The sequence below is a fragment of the Leuresthes tenuis genome, unplaced genomic scaffold (assembly GCF_036924035.1).
Source record: "Leuresthes tenuis unplaced genomic scaffold, fLeuTen1.0.hap1 SCAF_18, whole genome shotgun sequence".
NCBI lineage: Eukaryota > Metazoa > Chordata > Actinopteri > Atheriniformes > Atherinopsidae > Leuresthes > Leuresthes tenuis.
Window position 1 is genome coordinate 1,897,402 of NW_027325372.1, and position 15,124 is coordinate 1,912,525.

Genomic DNA, 15,124 nt, shown 5'->3' on the forward strand with positions numbered 1-15,124 from the left:
TGCGTTCATTTCAGCCTGTTTTCTTCCCTTTTTTGGTAATTTATTGTATTCACCTCGCTGTTATTTCCCTGTTTCTTCTTCTACAGATGCAGGTCTCATACAGTTGCCTGTTCTGGTCATCATAAGCAGATAATTTCACACGAGGTTGTGATGTGACCACAACAAAAGTTCAGTTGCTGTAAACACAAACCGTCTCACTTAGAAACCACCAGAGGTCTGAAAAGTGCCCCAGCAGCAGTTTGATGACACATTTAACTCATGATTCATCGTATTAGTTCAATCTGTGTCTTTAGAAATGAAGCATAAAGTTTTCTTAAATGCTACAAAACCTTAAATCTGTCATTTGTTGCTTAGTTTGAACCTTTATTTAAGGGAAGAAGAAATTATTTTCAGCCTCTTCACTGAACATTTCATCATATTTAGAACCAGATCCAGATTCTGCTGCAGCATCACTCAGTGAAAGTTGTTCTGGAGCCAAATAAAGACAGAAAGTTTATAGAATCTACAGCAACAGCTTCTGGAGCTTCTCCAACCAGCAGGTTACCTGCTGACAGGTGAGGGTGTCAGGATTGGGTATAAAAGCAGCTTCCACCAAAGGTTCAGCCTCTCCAACAAGGATGGGTCGTGGCTCACCGCTTTGGGCCAAACTCCATCAGAGAATCATCAATAAGTTCAGGAAATATTCCTCAGAGTCAGACTGGAAAGAACTTTGGTCTTTCAGCATCTACAGAGCAGAATATTGGGAACAGATTCAGGGAGTCTGGGGAAGTCTCAGTGTGGAAAGGCCAAGGACAGAAAGCCCTGTTGGATGAGCTCGGAGCCCTCAGGCAGCACTGCAGGAGAAACCGTCAGGCCACCATGATCCATACAGCCACATGGGCTCAGGAGGAGCTGGGAAAAGCATTTCCACTCAACACAGTCCACGGCTGCATCCAGAAATGTGAGCTGAAGCTGCATCACACCAGGAGGAAGCCATATATCAGCTCTGAGCAGAACCACGGCCCAGTTCTCTGGACTCCAGCTCATCTCAGAGGGACAGAAAGACAGTGGACACGTGTTCTGTGGGCAGATGAGTCCACGTTTCAGCTGCTTCTGGGAAAAACTGCTGAGAAAGAGCATCCAGCTGTTCTCAGAGGAAGGTTTAAAGCCAGCGTCTGTGATGGTCTGGGGCTGCAGCAGAGTCCATGGCATGGAGGGCTTCATCTGGGTGAAGGTACCACTGATGCACAGCTGGATGTTGGAGTTCTGCAGAGACAGATGCTGCCATCAAGGTGCCGTCTTTTCAACCGACTGCTGAGCAGCTGGAATCTGGGATTCAGCAGGAATGGACTCAGATTCCTGTGAAAAACTCAGTTCCCGAACCTTTAAAAAGAGTCATTAAAGGAAGCTGAAGGATGGAAACATGAGTCTGGAGCAGCTTTTAATGAGTGTTGATGCTTCAGATTCTTCATCCTTTGAGCTAATATATCTTAAATAAATGTTCAAACCTGTTAAATCTCACAGACTGTGCTCTGTTTAAACCCCAACTCCACTCACGTCTGCTCCTGGAGAAGCAGGACTCCCAGAAAAGAGTCAAAACATTCATTAAAGCTACTAAACTGCTCGTATAATTACTCGTTCTTTGGTTCTGTCTGAACTGAGTCTAATCTGCACCGTCTTATAGTCGACTCATCTCTGCTTGTGAAGTGTTTTACGGCTGCAATGTTTAACAGGTTTAATCAGCAGGGACTGAATCAGTGGATCCACAGTCTGATGCACATTATGTGGGATTATGACGCATTCATGTGTAAATATATAAAGCTAAAGCTGAGTTTAAGGCTTCATTTGCTGTTGGGTCGTTACTAAATGCCCCCCTTTACCAGTAAAAATTTACTTAATCTAATAAAATGGCAAAGCAATTATTTATTGATGAAATTCTGCATTCTTAATCAAAGTAAATAAAGTAGAAAAATGTCACAAAATAAGGATGTAGTAGATTAAAAAGAGAATGGAGTAGTTTCTATAGTTCTAAAACTCAGAATTGTACTCACTTAAAACCATTATAAATCATTATAAACACAGAAAACCTCATTTGTTTGTGGAGAACGTCTTAAATCGGAGACTTTTAACCAAATTTGACAAGAAATGTGAGCCAAAACTTCAATAAAAGGCTAATTTAGGTGTGGAATGAATACAGTATGAGTGTAAAACATTATTATTTGAGGATTAACAGTGAAGAACAGTTTGCTTTGAGTCAAACACTGTAAATAATTACAGCTCAACTCCGAACAGATCTGCTTTAAATAACTGGTCGGGCAGAGGGTGACTCACTCACTCAGGCTGCGATCCCACAGCACTCAGAGGAACAACCACCCATCCAGTGCCAAACTTCAGGCCAACCTCCCTCTCCTCCCATCTCATTCTTTCCTACATGGGCACTCAGATGGGTTTGCAGGCAGTGGCAGACTGAGCAGTGAGGACACTCATTCTGAGACAGTAAAGAGAGACAACAAGAGGTCGGCAGAGATCCCCGGAGCAGAGTTTTCTCAGCTTTAAAAAGGTAAATCTGACGGTGACGGTTGGGGATTTTTGATAGATTTTTGGGTGGAGTCGTTAAGCCCTCCCACAATGTTTGATTAATTATGCTTCGTCTTCTGTATGTGGAGCTGGAAGTTTTCTGTAAACTAAATTTTCAGCTGTAAACGTGTGATTTGGAGTTTCTACGGAAAGATTTTGGAGCGTCTGGATTCATTTTAGTGAAAATAAACAGACAGGCTGAGTAAGACGTATTCTCATTAATTATACAGGAAATCTGGATTTATGAATGTTTATTACAGGGTAAAAGTGTTAATCCAGAACTAATTTATTTATACTTTTTCAGGAAAACAGGAAACAGTTGCAGAGATTCACTGAAACAGAGTTTTTATCAGTTCTCAGCAGCTTTAAAGTGAATATCTGGTCTGAGCTCCTTTATTCTCCAACACAGCCTGAACCCTCTGAGACAAGCTTTCTGTCATTTCTTTAAGGAGTCTTCAGGAATAGTTCTCCAGGCTTCTTGAAGGACATCCCAAAGCTCTTCTTTGGATGTGGGCTGCCTTTTGTTCCGTTCTCTGTCAGATGATCCCACACTGCTTCAATAATGTTGAGGTCCGGGCTCTGGGGAGGATTCATCCCTCCATAAGACCTGTTGCCACTGATTTTCAGTCCACTTCTTGTGTCATTTGGCACAGCTCAGCCTTTTCTCCCTGTTTCCCTTCCTTAAGAACGGCTTCTTGACAGCCACCCTTCCATGGAGACCATTTCTGATGAGGCTTGGGCCAACAGTAGATGGATCAGCTGAAGGTCCAGATGCATCTCTCAGGTCCTGTCAGGTCACAGCTGGATTTTTTCCTCTTTCTTAAGGACATCACTTTCAGATCCTGTTCATCTGCTGGAGATAGTTTTTTAGGCCTGACTCTTCTTCTTTTGTCCTCCACTTGTCCAGTTTCCTCAAATGTTTTAAGGACACACTGCACACCATGCTGAGATATGCCAAGTTTTCAGCTAATAGCTCTTTGGGAATCACCTTGTTGCTGCAGAAATCCTATTTTCTGTCTGTCAAACTGTGTTTTCTTTGCTGTTTTTCATAGATGCAGCTAAAGAAATGGGAACAAATGATGTGTCTTTGTGACAAAGTGCCTAAAGATCCAGTTTAAAATGGCTTCTTTGCTAAGTTGTCTGTTCTGTGTCGACACAACACTGGTTCATCCCTTGAGTTAGGAGCCTTTTTTCTGCCTGAATGCTTCATAGGTCAGAGTTAAGTGGCTGAACAAAGAAAAAACCTCTGAAAATGCTCAGGAACAAGGACTGAAAATGAGGGAAAAAGCAGAAAATGTCCAAAGAAAAGCTGTGAAAGAGCTTCAGAAAGCTGGAGAACTGATGATCAGGACACTTTAAAGATTACAGAAAGTCTGAAAGAAATGAGGCTGGATCACGATAAACTTTCATCAAGATGAAAACATTGAAAACATTTGTGTTTGTTTGAAGACAGAAAGGCAAAATGGCGACACCCAAAACTTCTCCTCGAGGTGGAAACACTCCACTCTCCCCCAACCGCATCACCCGTCTCCAGGAGAAGGAGGACCTGTCCAACCTCAACGATCGCCTGGCCGTTTACATCGACAAGGTGCGCTATTTGGAGGCCGAGAATGCCGGCCTGCGTCTGCGAATCACCGAGTCAGAGACGGAGGTGACCCGGGAGCTGACAGGCCTGAAGGCCGCCTACGAGTCGGAGCTGGCTGACGCCCGTCAGACTCTGGACTCGGTGGCTAAAGAGCGAGCGCGGCTGCAGCTGGAGCTGGGGAAGCTGCGGGAGGACCACAAGGAGCTGAAAGCAAGGTGGGTGCAATCCCAAGTCTGGAACTCATCCTCTGATGTTTGCTTTGTGTGCAGTGATGATAGTTTAGAAAAAGGAAGTATGTTAATTAGGCTGAGCTTAATTTCAGAGGCCCCCCCTCCCCTTTAACTACGCCCCTGTGCTTTGCAGCTCAGACTCTGCAGCCACAGACGTGTCTTTTCTGCCCGTTTTGCCACATTTAAAGTCCAGCTTAAAGGTCAAACTTACAAAACTTTTCATGGAAAGAACTCCCATTCCACATATTTGTCTGCAAATACAACAAAATGACTCCATTGACCCCAAAACTGTTTTTATCTGATGATCACAAGATGCCTGGTGGCCTCGAGGCGTCTGAAATCTGATCCCTCCGAGCCTCTGCGAGTGATGGGTTTGAGACTGTGGTGTTAACAGATCTCTGCAGTTACTCATCAGCTCTTAATACTGGTGCTTATTTAAGACGTTGACTCTCTGGGGGCCGCCCTGCTGCTGGGGCCACTCCCTGGCTGAATCATACCGTCTTCGACTTCCACTCTGACTCCTTCCCTTGCTGCCACATCCAGAGCCCGATGACTAACTCTTTCCCCCGTTTTTCCTCCCTCACCAAAGTGATCATTATACACACAATACGTGGCACCGTCTAAAACGCTCCGCTCTTATTTTTCCATAAATATTGAGAAGATGCGTGTGTGTTTTTAGCAAAGCCAAACGGTTTCCATGGCAGCTCCTCAGTTAAACACTGCCGGCTGTGGCTTGTGGCTACCAGATTCACGGGACACATCACTGACCTATGAGTCATATGCACTGAGGTCTTTCCCCTGTTCCATCAAGGCTTCTTTCTCTCAAATAGCACAAAATGAACTGATTTGTACTGTAAAAACCTTTATTCAGTTTGCACACACGGCTAAAAGGATTCACTTCTATTATATTTTTCCTTCTGGACGGCTTTTTGAGTAATATAACTTGTGTTGTAGCATGTTTCTATTACTGTGTACTGCTTTAGGTACTATGGTTTAGGGAGCGTTAGCGTTAGCATTAGCGCGTCAAACTAAATATGAAAAGTCATTTCGTAATCCTGGTAGAGCTCTGAGGTCAACAAATCAACTTTTGCTGGAAGTGTTCAGGTCAAAATACAAGCCCTAGGGTGACCGAGCCTTTTCTGTTGCTGCCCCCAGGCTCTGGAATAAGCTCCCCCCCCGAGATGTGCCTTATTTCTGACCTGGGCCTCTTTAAATCAGGGCTAAAAACACATATATTTCAGATGGCTTTTAATACCCAGTAGTATAGTGACTCTTTTATATTATCTTATTCAATTTTGCTGTATTTTATTGCGTTTACTGTTATTTTATTGTTTTGTACTTATTCTTTTCTTTATTTATTATCTGATGTAAAGCACTTTGGTACCGAAATGGATTGTTGCAAAGGGCTGAATAAATAAATTACATTTACATTTACATTTCAAGTGAGTATCTGGTGCATGTTATGACTGGTCATATCCAGGTAATATAACAACAATACAGTGATTTAAAGGCATTTATTTAGATATCTGGGTTACTACATGCATCCAGTGTGCTGCTCTGGCATTAAAACCAGAATTAGAAACATGGGGTGGAAGCTCCTGGTGGGGGATGTGTGCAGTTTGGACCTGGAAAGGCAGCAGTGCTGGAGCGCTGGAGCCCTGTAGCCCAGGGTGTAGTGTTGGCTGTGTAAGGCTCCTGCAGGCTCATTCTGAAGATTTTTGTAGTTATTTTTTTCTGTTTGTTACTTTATTCGCTATAATGCTCATTATGTTTATGCATTTAGCATTTATCCAAAGCAAGTTACAGGTAGGCAGATAGGGTAAGGGGGTCTTGCCTAAGGCCTTGCCTACTGGAGGTAGGGGTTTTGAACCCAGGTCACCCACATGAAAGGTGGCAATCTTATCACTACACTATCCAGTCCTTCCCCTGAGGTGAAGTATTGAGTTTTCACGTGAGCTTTAAAGGAAAGTCTGGACTCCAAGTGTTGCACCCTCAAAATGAACAGCCAAAAACCACGTCCATCTTCGTTTTTGCAACTTTTTAATCCATCAAAACGGTCCACGGTTCAACACGAGCATAGAGTTCACACCAACCCACTTTACTCGTCCTCTTAAAGAGACAGTACCCCCCTCCAAAGGATCAGCACAAACACAGCCAATCCTCAACATACGCAGAAATTCAACCCCTGAAACAATAACAACCACATGAATTAACTGCAACACATACAAAGCAAACCATCTCCAATCATAACACACACAGAATCCCTGTTCCAGTGCGCCACACAAGGTACTTTTATTCAGATACAACGTGTAGCCTGTAGAAAAGCATTAGCCGTGTTTGACTTTGACACATTTAGCTGCAAACAGCACTGCTTTAACCAGGCGGTAACATGAAGCGTGGAGTTACTACCACCATCTACACATTACATCTGGATACATCTGGATGTTGCAATCAGAACACCTATAAGGAAAGTACAATACAAGTTAAACACGAATGGGCCAAGGATTGATCCCTGTGGGACCACATGTCAGTACTAAAGCACACGAAGGAAGACAGAGTTTGACATTGTTTCTTTGCAGGAACACCAAAAAGGAGTCAGAGCTGGCAGGAGCCCTGCTGAGGCTCAAAGACCTGGAGGCCCTGCTGAACTCGAAGGACGCCTCTTTGACGACGGCTCTGGGGGAGAAGAGGAACCTCGAGGGGGAAAACCGGGACCTGAAGGCGCAGGTTACCAAGGTAGAGCTAAACCCACGCTGCGTGGAAAACATTTGGGTTCAGTTGTTTCATCTCTTTCTTTGTGACACTGATGTCTGGAAGCACCAGGAACCAGAAACAGCTTCACTCTAACTCTTAATGTTTCTTTGGGAGTTTATTCTTCATAGTGTGTGAGGAACCAGAACCAGGATCTGGAGACTTTTTGTTGACCTCAGCAGGACAGAATTTCTCTCTTATTCATTCATTTTGACTTTTTTTTACAGTATTTATTCATATTTAGTCCCTCCTTGTCTCTTTCTCAGTTGGAAACCAGTCTGGGGGATGCCAGGAAGCAGCTGCAGGATGAGATGCTGAGGAGGGTGGACGGAGAGAATCGCATTCAGACTCTGAAAGAGGAGCTGGAGTTTCAGAAGAACCTCTACTCCGAGGTCCGACTCTCGAACACAAACATGTTCCTGGGTGGATATTAGCTAGATATTATTAACTTTTCAAACTTCCTCAACAGGAACTACGGGAGGTAAAAAGGCGGCACGAGTCCCGTATGGTTGAGTTAGATAATGGCCACCAGCAGGAGTTTGAAAGCAAGCTGACCGAGGCGCTGGCGGACATGCGCAGCCAGCACGAGCTGCAGATTAAAATGTACAAGGAGGAGATTGAGAAGACCTACAATGCCAAGGTAGCGAAGACAAGTTTTCCACTTTTGTACAGCGAAGTTACTGGATAAACCAAGCAGAATGAACACTGTGACTTTCAGCAGCTTTTATAGACTGTGTTTGCGCGTTTCAGCTGGAAAATGCTCGTCAGACGGCGGACAGGAGCAGCAACCTGGTTGGAGCGGCGCACGAGGAGCTGCAGCAGACGCGAATTCGTCTGGAGTCCACGTCGGCTCAGCTCAGCCAGCTGCAGAAGCAGGTTGTTAGAAACAGGAACAGCTCACTCTCAGAAGCTCCACAGCACTGGAGATCAGAACATTTTGCACATTTTTTACTCCGTATAAAGGTCGTTTGTTTATGCCCTCACTGCACAGAAGTTTTCACTTTTATGTTCCATTTTTATTACGTTTAATTATAATAACCGAGAGGAATTTAATGTAAAATTCCCATCATTTTTATCAGCTGAATGTCACATAAACACGACGTCCTTCTCCACCTTTTTCTGACAGTAAAATAGAATAAATAAGTGAACAAATGACCGGCAGCTCTGTGCCAGAAGAACACGATGCAGCTGAACTTTCTGAGCCACCCCAACATCTGGAAACATCTGTTTTTTAAGACCAGAGAAGAGTTTAGGAGACAAACGTTGACACAAATGCTAAGGAAAATTCAACCAATCGATACAAAACACAAAGAAATTCACATAAACGTGCAGATAAGAATAAAAACTTTCTTAACTCAGACTCCAGCTGTAAACTACGGGGTCCTTCAAGGGATTTCAAAGGCTGTGAAACGTGTTCCAGTCCGAATGAAATCGGGAAGAATCTCATGACTTGCGGCGCTCTGTGATCTCGGTTGTTTGGTGTCAGCTCGTAAAACTCAGTCCAGGCTGTTTGTTTTAAGGCAACCTGAGACGTTCAGGGACTCGTTCTGTGTTTTCAGCCAACACGTGCGCTGTTGTCACTTCCAAACAGGAAGCAGGGGAAGCTGTGGCTGACGGTAACCATGGCGATGAGGCAGACAAACGTACGGTTCAGTTGGACCGAGCAGGAGGAGGAGCAGCTAACTGCTTTATGGAAACAGCACCAATGTCTCTACGATGTTTAAAATTAACCTAAAAATGCAGCTGAGGTGCATGATGGGAAATAATCTCAGTTTGTGTTCCAAACCGTGACCCTGTCAGATCTGCAGTCTTTGTTGAATCTTCAGTCTGAGACTGGTTTGGATCCTCTCAGAGTCTGATAACTCGGATTCTCGTGTCTGATCCAGCTGGCGGCTCGCGAGGCGAAGGTGAGGGACCTCGAGGACGCTCTTTCTCGGGAGCGGGACACCACCCGCCGCCTGCTGGGAGACAAAGATCGAGAGATGGCGGAGATGAGGCAGCGGATGCAGCAGCAGCTGGACGAGTATCAGGAGCTCCTGGATGTCAAGCTGGCTCTGGATATGGAGATATGTGCCTACAGGAAGCTGCTGGAGGGGGAGGAGGAGAGGTCGGTTTGGCTCACAGTGAGATTTTTCCTCTTTCATCACCTACATCCTCACCATCATGTCCATCCCCGCAGGCTGCGTCTGTCCCCCAGCCCGCCGCCTACCAGAGTGACGGGAGGTCGATCCTCCACCTCGGCAGCTCACTCTCGATCGGTCCACTCCTCCGTGAAGAGACGCCGACCCAACGACACCGACAGCGAGGCCTCCAGCTTCACAGGCGGAGCTGTGGCCCGCACTCGCATCACCCAGCAGGCGTCAGCCAGCGGCCGGGTCACCGTGGACGAGGTGGACCTGGAGGGGAAATATGTCAGACTGGGCAACAAAGCGGATGAGGTGAGATGGTGATCCACTGAGACCTGGTTAAACCCACTGAGACCTGGTTAGATCCACTGAGTCCTGGTTAAACCCACTGAGTCCTGGTTAAACCCACTGAGTCCTGGTTAAACCCACTGAGTCCTGGTTAGATCCACTGAGTCCTGTTTAAACCCACTGAGTCCTGGTTAGATCCACTGAGTCCTGGTTAAACCCACTGAGTCCTGGTTAAACCCACTAAGTACTAGTTAGAGCCACTAAGTCCTGGTTAAACCCACTGAGTCCTGGTTAAACCCACTGAGTCCTGGTTAGATCCACTGAGTCCTGGTTAAACCCACTAAGTCCTGGTTAAACCCACTGAGTCCTGGTTAGATCCACTGAGTCCTGGTTAAACCCACTGAGTCCTGGTTAAACCCACTAAGTCCTGGTTAGATCCACTGAGTCCTGGTTAAACCCACTGAGTCCTGGTTAAACCCACTAAGTACTAGTTAGAGCCACTAAGTCCTGGTTAAACCCACTGAGTCCTGGTTAAACCCACTAAGTCCTGGTTAGATCCACTGAGACCTGGTTAGATCCACTGAGTCCTGGTTAGATCCACTGAGTCCTGGTTAGATCCACTGAGTCCTGGTTAAACCCACTGAGTCCTGGTTAGATCCACTGAGTCCTGTTTAAACCCACTGAGTCCTGGTTAGATCCACTGAGTCCTGGTTAAACCCACTGAGTCCTGGTTAAACCCACTAAGTACTAGTTAGAGCCACTAAGTCCTGGTTAAACCCACTGAGTCCTGGTTAAACCCACTAAGTCCTGGTTAGATCCACTGAGTCCTGATTTCTGAGAAAATCGGCTTGTCTGCTGTGACCTTTCAATGGAAAATAAAGCCTTTCTGATGCTGCTGGTTAGCAGAACATGAGCTGACCCGGTTTGGCCTTCTGCACCTTTTAAAGAAGTGTCAGCAGAGAGTTTTACACGATAACAGAAAGCTTTTATTTACCGTGATGTCGCTGCTGCAGGATCAGAATCTGGGGAACTGGCAGCTGAAGCGGCAGGTGGGATCCAGCCCTCCAATCATCTTCAAGTTCCCGGCTAAGTTCACCTTGAAGGCCGGTCAGAGGGTCACGGTTAGTAGCACCACTTTTATCTCTAACCAGATCCACAAATCAACTTGCTTATATTTGATCTTTTACTGTTTCTGTTCCATCAGATTTGGGCCTCTAATGCAGGTAGAACCCACAATCCTCCTTCGGACCTGGTGTGGAAGACTCAGCCCTCCTGGGGCACCGGGGACCTGCTCCAGACCACTCTGATCAGCGCCAGCGGAGAGGTACTTCAAACCACCGATGTCTTATTCCAGGGGCACTTTATTCAGACCTTAAGGGCTCGAATATCTGTCACCGAGAAGCTGGTGTTTTGATAAAGCTTTTTCTTCCAGGAAATGGCCATGAGGAAGGTCACCCGCACACTGTTTGAAGAGGAGGATGATGACATGGTGAGAGAAATGAGATTCAGAACATGTTCAGGACACAACAATCTTCTGATAAATGGCACTGATGAGCATCAGATTCAACCCCAAATACCTTAAGGACCTCCAGCAGTCCTGGTTAAACCCAATAAGTACTGGTTAGATCCACTGAGACCTAGTTAGATTTACTGAGTCCTGGTTAGATCCACTGAGTCCTGGTTAGCTCCACTGAGTCCTGGTTAGCTCCACTGAGTCCTGGTTAGATCCACTGAGACCTGGTTAGCTCCACTGAGTCCTGGTTAGATCCACTGAGTCCTGGTTAGCTCCACTGAGACCTGGTTACATCTACTGAGTCCTGGTTAAACCCACTAAGTACTAGTTAGATCCACTAAGTCCTGGTTAAACCCACTAAGTCCTGGTTAAACCCACTAAGTACTAGTTAGAGCCACCAAGTCCTGGTTAAACCCAGTGAGTCCTGGTTAAACCCACTGAGTCCTGGTTAAACCCACTGAGTCCTGGTTAGATCCACTGAGACCTGGTTAGCTCCACTGAGTCCTGGTTAGATCCACTGAGTCCTGGTTAGCTCCACTGAGACCTGGTTACATCTACTGAGTCCTGGTTAAACCCACTAAGTACTAGTTAGATCCACTAAGTCCTGGTTAAACCCACTAAGTCCTGGTTAAACCCACTAAGTACTAGTTAGAGCCACCAAGTCCTGGTTAAACCCAGTGAGTCCTGGTTAAACCCACTGAGTCCTGGTTAAACCCACTGAGTCCTGGTTAGATCCACTGAGTCCTGGTTAAACCCACTAAGTCCTGGTTAAACCCACTAAGTACTAGTTAGAGCCACCAAGTCCTGGTTAAACCCAGTGAGTCCTGGTTAAACCCACTGAGTCCTGGTTAAACCCACTGAGTCCTGGTTAGATCCACTAAGTCCTGGTTAAACCCACTGAGTCCTGGTTAAACCCACTGAGTCCTGGTTAGATCCACTGAGACCTGGTTAAACCCAGTGAGTCCTGGTTAAACCCACTGAGTCCTGGTTAAACCCACTGAGTCCTGGTTAGATCCACTGAGTCCTGGTTAAACCCACTGAGTACTAGTTAAACCCACTGAGTCCTGGTTAAACCCACTGAGTCCTGGTTAGATCCAGTGAGTCCTGGTTAAACCCACTGAGTCCTGGTTAGATCCACTGAGTCCTGGTTAAACCCAGTGAGTCCTGGTTAAACCCACTGAGTCCTGGTTAAACCCACTGAGTACTAGTTAAACCCACTGAGTCCTGGTTAAACCCACTGAGTCCTGGTTAGATCCACTGAGACCTGGTTAAACCCAGTGAGTCCTGGTTAAACCCACTGAGTCCTGGTTAAACCCACTGAGTCCTGGTTAGATCCAGTGAGTCCTGGTTAAACCCACTGAGTACTAGTTAAACCCACTGAGTCCTGGTTAAACCCACTGAGTCCTGGTTAAACCCACTGAGTACTAGTTAAACCCACTGAGTCCTGGTTAAACCCACTGAGTCCTGGTTAAACCCACTGAGTCCTGGTTCCTGAGTGTCTCTCGGCCTCAGCAGGTGGCTCACAGCACCTGTGGGGACGGCGAGTACAACCTGCGCAGCCGGACCGTCGTGTGTGGCTCCTGCGGACTTCCTTCGGACAAATCCAGCAGCTGCTCCGTGTCCTCAGCCTCCCGCTCCTTCCGCAGCGGCGGCATCTCCGAGGGTTTGCTGCCGCAGTCATACGTGTTCAGCACCAGCACGCCTCGCAAGGTGGGTGACGTATGGACGCCATGTTGGTCAGTATTAGATTCAGGAATTAATAAACAGGCCAGAATTTGACTTCAGAGAATATCTTAAAGTAAATTTCCTGATGTTTTTCTCTTTCTTTCTTTCTTCTGTTTAATGAAACATGAACTTGGAGGTTTTTTCTGATCAGACTGATAAATAATGTGTCTGTGATGATACTGACTAAGTCAAACTTTCCTCTCAGACTGGAGGCAGAATGGAGAGCTGCCCAATCATGTGACGTCCTGGATCCACGCTGAAGTACTTTTACCTTCATTAAGTTTCAGTTCTTACTTATTTAGTCACTATTAGCTTTAAGTTCAGTTCATTGACTTCAGTGTTCGGTTTACTGTCTGCTTTTTTTCAAATGATGTACATAAGCATGCTCACAAAGCCTTTTTTTAAAGTTCAGTGTTGATTAAAACAACTTTTTTATAAAATGTACATCAGCTTTTCTGGCAGTAAACAATATATATAATAATTTTATAAGCCTTTGGTTAATAAAAACCATGTTTGGTTAATGTTAAGGCCTTTAATATCTGTTGTAGCTGGTAGTTGAAGCATATATTTGACAGTTAAATCTGATTTATTTTGAAAAAGAAAACATTTCTTTTTTCCTTTGATCTTTGACACTAAATTGACAAGATTTACAGAATATTTTTGTATTTTTCTGATACGAATAAACATGTTTTCATTAAACTAAAAGGACTGTTTGAGTTGTTAACTCTATTAAAGCATCTGAAACATCAACAGAAGACGACACAACTCATTCACTCCGGTAAGAACGTCCATCTTACTCAAAGTCGTCGTTCAAGTTGTCAAAATCTGATAAATATCCTGCCATGTTGCACAAAACTATCAGCAGCAAACTCTGTGTGAAGTTAGCCGACTGTCACAGAGCACGGAGTGAATGAACTGTGCTGCAGGGGGGCGTGTGGATGAAGTGGTCCCAGTAGAGTGCCTGTGTAGAAATCCCTCCGTTAGCTCTCCTATAGCTGCAAGTAGCCACATAACAGCAGCTCTGAGCTAACAGAGCTATAGCACACGTTCATTCATTCATTCTTCTTAAAGTATTGGTGAAATAAAGACAGATAATGCCTTATTTAGAGGCTGCATCCTCTAAGCCCCGTTCACTCCGTTATATGGATCTCCAGTTATCTAAATATCTTCTGAAGGACGCCGACTTTTACCAAACTGTTCTCTGTGAGCAGATGAACGTATTTCATGCCAGAAATAAGGTTTAAAAACACCGGAGTTCCCCTTTAAACACAGGTGCGGACACACTTAGCACGTTTTCAGCTCCGGTAGCTGAGACGACACTCAGAGGTGGTCTGGCGCACTTGTGTTTACATTTGCAGTCTGAAAGTGATAAATCCGAGGGAGCATGAAGGCACCACACAGGCAACTGACTTCCAATGCTTAGACCATCTTTATTCTGTCTCTAACAGTGCCTGATAAAAACACTTTTAGGAATATTTATGATTACTTTTACCCCACAAATTTAAAATCAGTTCAGCTTAAATTAGGATCCCCAAAACCCAACCTTGGCATCAAATAAAAGCTTTTCTCCCAGTGAGGAAACAACAGGCCAACCTTATTGATCCAGAGCTGATTTTCGCTTTTCAGCCTGAATAAAAATGTAGGATGTTTTAGTCTCAAGATTCAAGGTGTGAATGTTGTGAAACAACCAGGAGAAGAGAGACGATACCGATCTGTGAGGCCGGAAATGCATTAGTGTCATTTCTGCACATCCTCAAAAAGTGACACTACACAAGCTGCAATATGTGGGTGACCTGTAGGGCCAAATGTGACTGGATGCAAGGTCATGGGGTCAGCGGCGGTAAAAATGGAGGAAAGTTTAAGGGACAAGCTGGTAGAGAAAGTCTGCAGTTACCCACATGTTTATGCTGTGTCTGTGACACGGTTCAGTGACAAATATGCTGTGGAAATAACTTCCAAGAGATCAGAAACAGAGTGGGGACGGTGCCAATCGTCTGCTTTTTCCAGCTTGAGTCATCTGGTGTGTCCCCAGTGGAATCACCCAGTAACAGGTGAAGTAAACAGGTGTTGTAAACAGGCAAGTATGTGGACAGCTACACCCACGACGGAGCAGGTTTCTTACATGATTAAAGAACAGGTATGTTCCTGCCCTAAGAGTAAGGCGATAGCTTAGGCTAAAGCCATCCATCATAGAGGGGGTATCCTCACCATTCAGTTTAATTCATTTAACTCACAACAAATGTCACCTCAACGCACTTCAAAGATGCAGTGACATTAAGATATGAATAATTAAATTCCAAATGAGTGCAATTCATACAAAGCAAATTGAAAGGTACGTTTGGTCATTAAA

At 45.1% G+C, this 15,124-nt stretch overlaps 1 protein-coding gene across 2 annotated transcripts; it reads left to right on the forward strand.

Moving 5' to 3' along the window:
• The first annotated feature begins 2,278 nt into the window (after window positions 1-2,278).
• Window positions 2,279-13,247, forward strand: LOC140275264 (lamin-A-like). Of its 2 annotated transcripts, none has more exons than XM_072370692.1 (13): window positions 2,279-2,539; window positions 4,006-4,356; window positions 6,951-7,107; window positions 7,389-7,514; window positions 7,592-7,762; window positions 7,873-7,998; window positions 9,009-9,229; window positions 9,302-9,560; window positions 10,550-10,657; window positions 10,741-10,860; window positions 10,969-11,025; window positions 12,562-12,759; window positions 12,980-13,247. In XM_072370692.1, exons 2-13 carry the CDS (start codon window positions 4,019-4,021, stop codon window positions 13,013-13,015), a joined length of 1,917 nt encoding a protein of 638 aa, XP_072226793.1. In that variant the 5' UTR covers window positions 2,279-2,539; window positions 4,006-4,018; the 3' UTR covers window positions 13,016-13,247. The 2 variants fall into 2 exon arrangements, with proteins under 2 accessions (XP_072226793.1, XP_072226794.1); XM_072370693.1 differs by having other exon boundaries at window positions 12,565-12,759.
• The last annotated feature ends 1,877 nt before the right edge of the window (window positions 13,248-15,124 follow it).